The 11973-nt window shown below is 56.4% G+C and overlaps 1 protein-coding gene across 3 annotated transcripts; it reads right to left on the bottom strand.

Annotated features, from left to right (window-relative positions):
• Nucleotides 1-717: 717 nt before the first annotated feature.
• C6H11orf24 (chromosome 6 C11orf24 homolog) lies at nt 718-11737 on the bottom strand. Of its 3 annotated transcripts, none has more exons than XM_037841066.1 (4): nt 11598-11737; nt 7764-7950; nt 2960-3131; nt 718-2258 (listed from the first exon to the last, which is right to left on the bottom strand). In XM_037841066.1, exons 3-4 carry the CDS (start codon nt 3033-3035, stop codon nt 1114-1116), a joined length of 1221 nt encoding a protein of 406 aa, XP_037696994.1. In that variant the 5' UTR covers nt 3036-3131; nt 7764-7950; nt 11598-11737; the 3' UTR covers nt 718-1113. The 3 variants fall into 3 exon arrangements, with proteins under 3 accessions (XP_037696994.1, XP_037696995.1, XP_037696996.1); XM_037841067.1 differs by lacking the exons at nt 7764-7950; nt 11598-11737 and adding exons at nt 5942-6115; nt 6716-7751; XM_037841068.1 differs by lacking the exons at nt 7764-7950; nt 11598-11737 and adding an exon at nt 6716-7751.
• Between the last annotated feature and the right edge of the window lie 236 nt (nt 11738-11973).

Raw genomic sequence — 11973 nt, 5'->3', positions numbered from 1 at the left:
GCTGGTCTTTGGGAAGAAAGCATCGCCTTGAGGATGCCTTGATTTGGATGCCCTTGAACTGTAAGCTAATAAATTTTCACTGTTTAAAGCTGACCCATTTCATGGCATCTGCTTTGAGCAGCCCAGGAAACGACAGCAGTTGGGGCCAGGGCTAAATGAGTAATGTGACCAGGCTCCTGGACCAGCTGCTCTGGGCGTCGGCTCTGGCTCTGGTTCCTGCTCGTCTGTGGTTGCCCTGGAGCCCGGACCCCAGGGGGATCTGACGGCACGTCCTATGTCCTCTGGGCTCCCAGGCCTGCCCCCGGCTTCCAGGGTGACCCTGGGCAACATCCTTGGCCTCGGTGGGCAGAGTGGTTGTGGCCTCCACGTCACAAGGTTGCCGTGAGGGTTAAATGAGGTGGGCTTGCAGCAAGCACATAGCGATGTTAGGGTCACTAGGATTTTGTCTCAGCAAGTCCAGGCTGACTTGTTTCTACACTGTGGGGTAGTAACAGGTGGGTGTCCATGTGGTTTCCCAAATCAGGTTCCTAACAATTCACAGTCCAGAAAAAGGAGGATAAAAGGGCAGGGCCTTGTCTCCAGGTGGGGCCAGAGACCCCCTGTGGCAGGTTTGGGCATAAGAGTGAAGTCCAAGGAATCCAGATGGAGATGGCAAATCTCCAGGACTTCACGTTATAGTAACATTTAACATTTATTAACATAAACATATACATCTCGAACTGGCTCCCCCTTGAGCGACGGGGAGCAGACACAGCTTGCACAAATGAAGACAGCCGGGCTGATGGGAAATGTCATTGCTTTAATTCTTCTCAGGATCTGATGCACCGGGGGGGACCCCCACCCCCACCCCCAGCCGCAGAATTATTGCCTGCACCTGTCAACATGATCGTTTACAAAAATAAATATGAAAAAAGCAGCAACTCTTTAGTGACCATGGAATTAATCTGACAACAATTAAATGTGTTTAAGCATCTGGCATATTTCCTAAATTGCACCAAAAGAATTTGGAAGCACTTGGTTTGGCCTCAGAGGCCAAATGAGAGGTCGGGGATGGGGCCTGGCCTCCCAGCCACCCCTGTTACTCAGCGGCTGCGGCCGGCCACCCCGACACCATCACATCTCGGAGTCCGCGTACATCCCGTTAATCAAATAGTCCACCTGGGTGTAGTCCTTCTTCTTGTAACTTTCGTAGGCTTGCAGGGCAAATAAAAACAGGACTGTGATGAAAAGGGTCACCCCGAGTAAGAGCACCCCCAGGAGAATAGTTCTGTTCACCCAGAACTGGGGCAGAGGCCCGGTGGTGACCACCAGGTAGTGGCCCTGGGTGCTGGGTGGGCATGAGTCTGTGGCCGGTATCTTGGGTTCCCCCGAGCTCCCGGGTGTCAGTCCGGAGGGGGCAGCCCCCGGGATGGCTTTGGTTCCAAGCTGCTCTGGTGTCTGGGGCACACCTGGCCCCTCGGTGGCCCGGGTGGGCAGTGAAGGGTTTGGCCATGAGTGTGTCATAGGGGATGTGGCCGCCTGTGCAGGGGTCGGGCTGACATGGGGTGCTGGCACTGTGCTGGCGGTTGGCTCCCCTGCTTGTGTGCTGCTTGTCGTGGACATGGAAGCCACCGAGGGGAGGGTGGTGGGCTCTGGGGTGGTGGACGAGAGGGTGGGTGTGGACCTGCTAGCCGTGCTGACCACGGGGTGGCTGGTTGACACCTGCGTGGTAGAAGCTTGTGCAGACGTCACGTTCAGTGTCCTGGGACTCGTGGTGAGGGCAGGCCCTGCCTGGGAGCTGCTGGCCGTGTGCTGGGAGGAATCGTGTGTGACTCCTGGACTGTCTGTGCCGGGTGTGGCGACAGCTGCCGTCGCATCACTCGGGGCCGATGTCACCACCATCGCTGTCTTTGGCAGCGTGCTATTGCTTGGCACTTGCACATGGGGTGTGCTGGGAGATGAGCGCCCAGTGGCTGCTGGGGTCACAGTCCATGACAGTGACGTGGGGACAGACGATGCAGCCAGTGTGGATGCTGTGGAGGCCGTGTGGTCAGCCGTGCCCCCTGTGGTGTCTGCAGCCCCTGCCTCTGTCCTGTGTGTTGTCTCTGCTGTGACTTCAATAGAGCTGTTGGCCAACAAAGTCTCTTTGGTTAATGTGACAGCAGAAAGTGTCACCGTGGTTATGTTTTCAGACATTCTGTTACCAACCATTCCAGCTGTTTCCACAGACGCATTTTTCTGGACTGAATTATCCCATGTCAAGTTAGGGACTGAGTGTCCTTAAGGTCAAAAAAGGAAGAGAAGAGATACAATCACTTTAAGTTAAGCACAGAGATTGTCTCCATGTCCAGCTCTCTGGGCTGGCTCCCACCGGCTTTGCCAGCCCCCTGATCCTAGCCCAGGGGAGGGACCGGGGTGATGTGTGAGCAGGGCCCCTCTTGCCTTCTCACTGCAAAGCCCTTGGCATCACCTCTCTGAACCCCAAGCCTGCACATTCCAAAACTCCAGATGGAGTGCAAGTCTCACACACAGGCATCGCTCCCTGGGAGAAAACCTGTTACACACACACCCAGAGAGATGGCTGCACAGAGAGTCACACCATTAAAGAACTCTTGGTTGATGAAAGGATCCGCTGCGGGAGTTCTTGGAGATGAACAGTGCCTGGCAGAGTGGGCGTGCAATTAAATGTTTGATAAGTGAATGAATGCATTTCCCACTGAAGATTATATTTACAGAAGAAATTGAATTTTGCTGGGCTGAGCAAGTGAACCTTCCAGAGCTCAGCTGCCTGGTCCTGTCGGGGGCTCCCTCCCCACGCTGGCCCTGGAGATGAGGTGCCACCCGACACCCCTGCCCAGCCCAGCATCCAGAAGGGCCGGGGGTCCCGACTGCTGGCCTGGGTGGGGGACACCTTCCCAATGGGCACGGAGTGCTTTGGGCCACCGTGGGCCTGTCCAGCAACCAGAGTTTTTTCACTTACCTGGGTCAGGTGGTATCACTTGGCTTTCAGATAAGGACGAGGAGGAAATGCACAGGAGCACCAGGACTGGCCACATCTTGCGGGTGCGCTAGAACACGGCTGGGTGGCCCGAGGCCTGCAGCTGGTCAGCAACTCAGGAGGTGAGCGATTCCCTTCTGCTCGGTGGAGGGGTCTGTGGTCGAGAAAGCACGTTGGTCAGAAGGCGCCCGGTCAGTTACACGCGGCCTCCCAAGGCCCGGGGCTGGACACTGTGCCTCCCCTGGAGGGCTGCTGGGAGGCCTGGCTGCAAACCGAGCCAGGGCTTAGCTCAGGGCTGGCACCCAGTGAGAGCACAGCGCGTCTCGGCTGTGGCTGTAATGACAATCTGTCCAGGGCCTGGCATCTGATGGGCTGCCAGCACTTGGTCCCAAACTAAGAGTCCCAACCGCAGCAGGGTCCCACCATCCCAAACCTGGGTTCCGATTTTGAAAGAGCAGTAGGGCCAAGCCTTGGCCATGTCCATAGGCTAACACCCCCTGGTCACCAAAATCAGCCAAGTCTTCCTCTGCAACATCTCCTGTGGTCTGTAGGGCCCAAGTCAGACCTGATGCACCTGTGCACTTCTCGTGGCAAGTAACCACGCCTTTCACACGAGAGACGCCACTTAGCCACCCCTCCTTTCTGCCATCCTCCACTCATTCATCCCTCTGCCCACCTACCCACCCACCCATCCATCCCTCCTTCCATTCATCCATACACCCACCCATCCACACACCCATCCATCCCTCCATCCCTCCCTCCGACCACACACCCACCCATCCAATACTGACTGAGGGCCTACTCATGTGCCAGGCAGTGCACACAGGACAAAAAGATGGAAAACGCAAGACCCTGCCTCCAAGGAGCCTGTGGTCTGGGGGAGAGACAGAGAAGCTGTCACTGCACACTGGCACAAGTGCAGAGCAGGGTGAGCCAAGAGGCAGCAGGAGACACATCTGGGCAGGCCTTGAGGGGCAGGAGGGGCTGTTCCTCTGGCCGGAGGCTGGGAGGGTGCCTGGGCAGAGGGTGGGGAGGGAGGGTGCCGTCAGGGCCCAGAGGAGGTGCTGAATTCAGCTGGGGGGGGTTAAAGGTTTCCTGGGACAGTGGCTCCTGGGCCACATTCTGAGAGACAGATGGGGATGCAGCTGGGGTGGGGGGGGGGGGGGACAGGGAGCAGCTGGTGACGCAGGTGTGCTGGGAGCCTGCAGGTGACCAGCCCAGGGCTCCCGAGGCTGCCCTCACTACAGTCCTGCCTGAGCACAACCCAGGCGTCTGCTCCCCGCACCGAGCCCTCCTGAGCTCCAGGGGCCTCCAAATTGAGCCCCCGCAGAGCCATCACACTGCTGTGAAGGGAAACCTCGAGTGCCTTCCTCGCCCAGGTACAGATGCCCACCATGTCCCCCCACAGCCCTGCCAACCCCGCAAGGCCAGGTGACCTGGTCGGGCTTGCTCCTCCCACGGATCCTCAGTTGCAAATCAATCATCTTTGGGCATCGCTGCCATGGCCCTGATCCGCCTGCCACCCCACGGCTGCCAGAAGACCCTGGTGCCCTGCAAGTCTGCCCTCCCTCCACCGGGCTGGACCCTTCACATCCTGGGAAGACCCAGAGCTCCTTCCCACCACAGTGCACACACACCAGGCTGCACCACCCCCCCTCCCCAGGTCCTCTGCCTGGGACCCCCGCTCATCTCACAGACCCCGCCCAGGGCCACCTCCTCCGACCTGCCCTCGGCCCAGAAACGCTTCTCGCGGTGCTGCCCTCCAGCCCTGGCATCCCCTGGTGCCCTCGCTTGTTTCCAGGCCTGTCTTCCTCCACCTGCCACAAGCTCCCTGAGGGCAGGGGCTGGGTCTGTCTTTTCCGTCTCCGGTATCCTGGGGCTCCCACAGGGGATCAGTGTCAATGAATGAATGAATGAGTGAAATGAATGACTTCCACACCTCAAGGATGGCAGAGGTCCCACAGCTGCCCCCTCACTTTCCTTCCCTGTAACACTTGACAGAAGTGATGCACAGGCTTCCATGCATCTTTAGAAAAAACAGATTTTTTTTTTTGTTTTTTTAGTGAAAAGAAAAGGAATGGTCATGAGGAAATCAGTACTTAGCAGACCACGGCAGAGAGACCCCAGACCCTGGGGCTCAGGGGATTGGGGCCGGGGGGCCGTGGCAGGTGCTCATACATTACCCAGGAACAAGTAACAACAAATCACCCCCCCCCAACACACACACACACACACACACAACCACTAGCAGCTTGTTAGCCTTCCCCGAGTTCCTTATCATTCTCCTGAGGAAACAACAGGAATGCGGGGACTGTGGAGGAAGCGGGGAGGGGGCAGCAGTGCAGAGCAGGGGCCGGCCGCACCTGCCCGGGCTCGGATCCCCGCTCCCGCACTCGCTGGCCGAGTGACCCGGGGGTTGTGGGTTGAACTATGTCCCCCACGAGGCACCTTTAGGCCCTAGCCCCCAGGTGGGTCTTTGTAAGGAGAGGAAATGTGGACGCTGACAGAGGGACAGGGAGAGATACGGCCACGTGACCAGGGCAGGTGAGGCCGCTGCAAGCCCAGGGACACCAGGCAGGCCGAGCATCCCCCAGAAGCCGGGGGAGCTGAAGCACGGCCCTGTGCCACCCCGATTTCGGGTTTCCAGCCTCCAGCGCTGCAAGACAACACACTGCTGTGGCTTGAGCTGCCCAGTCGGGGGTATTTTTACGGCCACCTGGGAAACTGAGCCACTGGGTTAAGTCGCAGCAGCCCCTGAGCCTCGCGGAGCCATGTGGGCGAGACACACCAGCCCCCGGTAGACCCCTGACACCGAGGCGAGGCCGGCCAGGGGGTCTGGGGGAGGCGGGCTGCTTCCCAGCCTGTCCAGCAGCCACCCCAAGGCCCACTGCCCGCCCAGGTGAGCTCAAGTCAGAGGATTTCAGAGCCGAGCAGGAAAGACACCGCCCAGCAGGGAGCACTCACCATTTGGGCAGCGCAGGGGGGTGGTGGGAAGGGGCAACCCCAGAGGCTGAGAAGAGGAAGACGGAACGGGACGCTCAGCGGGAGGAGCTCAGGTGTCTGGGCCTTGCTGCAAAGTCAGCATGGCGGGGAGTATCCGGGTCCGAGCGAGGGATCTTATAACTGCAGGGTTTTTACCTATGGCCGACAGACGCTGGGCTCAGGTTCACAGGGCACGCAAAGCCAGCCAGCTATAAATGGCTAAAAAGTTCCTATGTGGGCTATTTTTAAAGCAATTAGGTGAGTGAGAATTTGAGTTTGGCACCAGCAGGTTTTAGGGGCTAATGGGCCCAGGCTGCTATGAAGTAGATACGCGCACGGCCACCCGGGGCTCACTGGTACCAGCAGAGTCTCATGGGGAAGACACAAAAGCAGCCCATGCAGGGGAAAGGGGTGTTGGGGTGGGGGCCGGGGCGCTTCCTGTCTCCTGTGATCAGTGGGGAACAGTTGTAAAGTGGTCCCAGGCCCAGAAACACTTTGAGCACAAGCTCTTCTGCAAGGCTGGTGCATTCCCTGATGCTGCTAATCCCTGTCCAAGTCTCTAACTTTATTCTGGCTTCCAGTTTGAGCTTCTCCTCCAAACTCATCTGTGAGGACTCCTGGTGACTTACAGGCTCAGAAAAGTTATGCAGCCCTACGAATTACAAATCTGCATTTGGTTTCTAGAGAGCAAAAAGCATTCTTTGTTCTGGCAGGGCAAGAAGTGGGGGAAGGGTGGGAGAGGGTGGAGAAACAAACCAATGTCATGGCCGGGAAGAGCTGAGCCCGGATGTCCCAGGCGCAGGGAACCCCCGCTCCCCGCAGGAGCTGCAGCCGCGCAGCTGGGCGCTGGGCAAGTCCACTCTTCAACTCTGGCTTTGGCCGGTCACATCTCCTGAACGCGTGTGAAATGCTGGCACCCCCAGGCCTGAAAAGCTCCTGTGCCTCGGCCCTGGGTTTAGGGTCTGCTGGGTGAGGCTGAGAGGGGGGATGATATTGGGGGGACTCCTTGCAGGCACAGGGGGTCCAGGCTCCCTGAATACAGCCCAGTCTTAGGTCCTGTTGCTGCCCCTTCACAACCAATCTCCAGAGCAGGGGTCAGCAAACGTATTCTGAAAAAGGTCAGGTAATAAATATTTGGGGCTTTGTGGTCACATGGTCTCTGTCACAGCTTCTCAGTTCCGCCACTGCAGCATGAAAACAGCCACGGATGAGATGTGAGCGAATGGCTGTGGCTGGGTTCCAATAAAACTTTATTTACAAAAACAGGCAGTAGGCGGGATTTGGCCCCTGGACTGCCATTTGCTGACCGCTGCTCCAGCACTTAGAAAGAACATCCGAGTTGTTGTTCCAGCTCAGGCAGGGAGGCAGGCCCTCAAGTGCTGGATACAGTGTACTTGGTGGATCTCTTCCTTCCTGCCTGGTTCCTCACCCTGGGACACAGACACACCAGCTCCTTCCTTCTGCTTAGAGGTGCCCTCTCCACCATGTGGAAAGGGAGGAGTAGGCCGTGGGTATCACAACACGAGGCCGAGAGGAAGGCATCCATGTCACGGAAGCAGAAGGGGGCCACAGAGGACCACGTGTCCTCATCCCCTCCGTCCCTGGCCACAGACTACCATTCCGGTGCATCTCAGAAGGCAGGACCTCCGACAGCAAAGGGCCACAGCTGGGCTCCTCCTCGCTATTGTGAGGCTCAGCCTTTGGGCTTTCCTGTCTTTCCTTTCTCCTGGACCCTCCTGCAGACCCGGATCACTGTCTGGTCACCCAGCAGGCGGGCCTGGCCTGCAGGGCCCCAGGCACTCACCACAGGCAGCTGGTCAGGATGTGCTCCCAGGCCGGGCCACCCTCCTTCCTGGAGAGCTGCGAGCTTGGCACTGTCCGCTCGCCGGGTGAGGTCTGGCTTTGCAGGCAGTGGAACACCCCCAGGCCGGGGCATGTCTGGTGGCACATGTGGGACGCAGGCAGATGCTCCACCTCAGTGTCAGACACATCTAGGATTTGAAAAAGAGTAAATGCTCCTTAGGAAAAGCATGGGGAGGGGGATGTTAAATTCAGTGAGGAAGGAGGCACTGAAATAGGGGCATTCAATAGATTATTGTATTAGGAAAATGACAACATCTAACAAAACTTTAAATGTCAAAACTTCTGACCTAGCTATTTCTACTGCTAGAATTTCTTCTAAGGAAGCAACTGGATAGATGTCCAAAGATGTTAACTACAGCGTTATTTATAATAGCAGAAGACTGGAATGATTTTGTAAACATGGGCCCACCCACAAGGGACCATATGAAACACTACAGCAGTCGTTAAATAAACAAATTTTCATTTATTGACATGGGAAGAAATGCACCATGTTTCATTAAATGAAAAAAGCAGGTTACACCACAGAACGCACCCACTTTTGTTTAAACAGACATACAATATTGGGTCTAGAAAGATTTGCACCAGAATGTAAATAATAGTTATTTCTGGGGAATGGATTTCCCCATAGTTTTCATTTTCTACTAAACATATATATATATATTTTTTAATAAGCACGTGTCACTTTTGGAAAACATTTCTGAAATGTTCAAATGAAAGAAAACAATGCCTGATTTTCTTCAAATACTTTGAGCTACTAGGCAGAAAGGCACAGAGTAATCCCAGATACAGTTCACACATAGATTTTCATAATTTAGAGAAGCTACATGATTTATATATGAGGTGCATTTTTCTAGAGGCCAACTTTCGAGGAATCCAAGCGTTCAGCTGTAATACAAAGACACCAACCAGCACAAATGATTCCCTCATCAATGAATATTTAATGTAAATCCTAGAGATTAAAGAAACAGCTCATCAATTGCAGATATCAGTAGGTGCTGATGCCTGGGGTCCACAGTGGGCCTGTTTCCTAAAGCACACATGTGCACACGCACACATGCGGGGACTGAGCTTGTGCCTCGACTTACCAGGCCTGGGCCAGGGGACCTGATCACCCCCTGGGGAGGGTAGTAGGTACGGGCGTGAGTGCCCTCTGCAGCCCCCCCGAGCCTGAGGAGCGAGGTCAAGGCAGCTCCCTTTTCCTCACCCAAAATGCCACTGGCAGGGGAGGCTTGCCGGAGGAAACCGCCTTTCTCCCAACTGCCCTTTCCCCACTACCTTATCTTACCCACTCACTCCCTGGTGCCAAGGCCACTCCTGCCACCGCCAGCGCGCATGCACCGTGGCCAGAACAACCCCCGCCCGCTGCAACGGCTCCTGCGTCCTCTCAGAACCAATCCTAGCCCCTCTCCCTTCAATATTGCCATTTAAGGCTGCTTCACCTCCTTTCCAGCCCTGCCCTTCTTACCAACCTATATAACCTGTAATCACCCCTGAATAAATCTCTTTGGCGCATACCCCTACTGGATGAAGAGTGTTTTTGTCCTTATCGCCGCCCTCCTTGCACGCCTCTCGCCGAGGACTCTGGCCACGTCCTCCGCCTCGCCCTCGCCTCCGGGAAAGAGCCCCCGCCGCCGGTAACCTTTAAGCAGCCCCGAGAGCTGAGGGCTCGGCTACCGGCCGCCACTCCCCCTAGAAGCAGTAACCCCGACCGCACACACAGGCACATGCGTGGTTGCACACACAGCCAGATGTACCTGCACAAGCCATGCACACATGCACAATCACACACATGCTTCTTTGTGAACAACCACCCACACAGTTGCAGACACAAAGGCAAGTGTGCACACGCAGAGCACCTCCACAAGAATCTCTCCGGAAGCTTCTGCTGGATGCCATCACAGGGGATTCACGCCCAGCAGCCAGTGGGACTGGGGCTCCCTCCCACAGAAACAGGCAAGTCAAGAACAGGCCCTTGTACAGTGACCTCATCTCTCTGGTATGGTCCTGCCTCCACTTTCCAACGCCAAATTCTAAATGTCGAGATTCACATGTGGGGACTTGTGCTCATCTGTATCAGTTGACTGGTAATGAACAAACCCATTAATAAGATTTAAAATAATAGTTCCCCCTGTGAGGGCTGCCAGAAGCCTTCCAAGAGGGGATGTACCAGCCCCCTCTGTTGTCTGGCCCTCAGGACCTACCCAGTTATTCTCATTATTATCTGGTGCAGGGAGAATGGGTCGATCAAGACGTCAGACCCTAACGGATGGAAAGGAAAAGGACCCAGGACAGGAGGGGAATAAGCAAGAAAGAATTAAGTTAGTATTAAGCAGGAGATTAGAGCAGATGGAAAGATGAGAAGTTAGGCTGGCACAGGAAATCCCCCTTTCCAGGGGTCAGCTCCCCACAAGATCGGCAAGAAAGGAGCAGCAGACACCCTCCTGAGCTAGGCGACACCCCAGGAAAGAGCTGCCCCCTCACACACACACACCCCAGGTCTGTGCCCCTGGGCTGTCAACTTCCTAAGCCTTTCCTGATCCATGACTTTAAGATGCTTCCCGACACCTCCGGTCTCCGATGTCTCACGTTCCCAGCCTGGGCTTGAATTTCACCTCTTTTGTAATACGCAGGGTGCTGCATACAGGTTACAGGAAATCAGCCTCTAAATTGCTGAATTCTTTTTTTCTGAAGACCCAACACAAGTAATCCTCAGGCTTGGTGAGGGATCGCAGGTGTGGCCCCCACATTCCATCAGGCTGTGGATACTTACCAGCTGCAGCCCCGCCCCATCCCTACTCCATATACACCGAGGCGTAGTATCGCGGAAGCAAATACAGGGCAAACTGCAGGTGTCTGATCCTGACACGTCACCAAGGGGATCTTCGGTAGCAAGAACCCAAGGAACAGATTCTTGTGGTTTTGTGTACGTAAACATTGCCCTGAGGTCCAAAGGATGTGTCCTTACAGCAAGTGGGAAGTTGGAGGACTGGATGCCGTCTTAATTACATTTCCTGCTTAAATCATGGTTACGAATTTCCAGATTTCTGGAAGTTTGGTTATCAAGGCTGAACACTGATCAAGGTCTAGATTTTGCTGGGAATTTGGGGAGATTTGACATTCCTTTGCCCATTAGGCAGGTCCAGTGTACAAACTGAAATTCTGTATTTTAAATACTTTCCTTGCTGATTTCACTGACATTTTAAAACATGCTTCCTCTAGGTGGGGAAAAATAACTGCACATAATCAAAGGCAGATTTCTAAGCACCATATTTATGTCTTGTGGCAAACTATGTGGCTCTCACTTCCCCTTATCAGCCTAAGGGTTAAGCATACACAGTAAGTAGCCGAGGACTCTCACCCGGTGGTTAGGCGGATAGACGGATGGACAGAGTGGAAAGCCCCCTTCACTTCCCGGGCCCTGCCTGGTCCTGGCTGAGGGGTGGGGTGGGGGACCTTCCGGTTCCCAGACCCTATGGGAGTCTCCCAACTTTCCCAGCCTCCGCTGCCAAACTGGACCACCCCGGGCCTCTCCTCGGGGGCGGGACCCCTCAGCCCTCCCCACCCCCCCAGCTCTTGGGCTCCCATCCATGCACCCCACGATCTCGGCCCCCAACTGACCCCTCCCCCGTTCCCCTCTCCTCTCCTCATCCCCATTCTCAGCGTCTTGCACTCTCTGCCCCATTTCTCCTTCCTCTTGCCCCCACCTCCCTCTCCCACCCCCCAGCCGGTCCAGGGAGCGCTGACAACAGCTCCCCGTGCAGCGCGGGCCCCTTACCCGGGCGCGGCAGGCCTGCGGCGGCCCTGGGACGGCGGGGAAGCGCCCGAGGCCCGGCGCGGGGACGTGGCCGGCAGCAGTGCAGCACGGCCGGCCGGGAGCCAGCACAGCTCAGCGCAGCAGCCTTTGCTCGGGCCCCGCCCGGGCAGCCCCGGAAGTGACGTCACGGGACGGGCTGGCCCGGGGGCGGGTCTGCCCCGCTGGAGGAGGGAGGGGCCGCGGTCGTGCCCGGCGGCGAAGGATCCGAACAGGAAGCGAGGGGCGGGGCTGCGCCGAGGTCCCGCCCATCGCGGGGACCACGTGGGGTCTGTCTCCCTCCCGGCCGGAAGGGGTTATTTTTGGCCGGTTTCTGTCGGAAGTGGGGGTTCTTGGGGTT

The sequence above is a fragment of the Choloepus didactylus genome, chromosome 6, assembly GCF_015220235.1.
Source record: "Choloepus didactylus isolate mChoDid1 chromosome 6, mChoDid1.pri, whole genome shotgun sequence".
Lineage (NCBI taxonomy): Eukaryota > Metazoa > Chordata > Mammalia > Pilosa > Megalonychidae > Choloepus > Choloepus didactylus.
Note: the sequence above shows the minus strand (reverse complement) of the source record. Positions and strands in the feature narration are given on the sequence as shown.

Bases quoted from the DNA above. Each gene is read 5' to 3' on its own strand.
- C6H11orf24 (XM_037841066.1), bottom strand. From the start codon at position 3,035: ATGTGGCCAGTCCTGGTGCTCCTGTGCATTTCCTCCTCGTCCTTATCT. The intron at 2,259-2,959 runs GTAAGTGAAAAA...TTTGACCTTAAG, and splicing joins AGTGATACCACCTGACCCAG to GACACTCAGTCCCTAACTTG.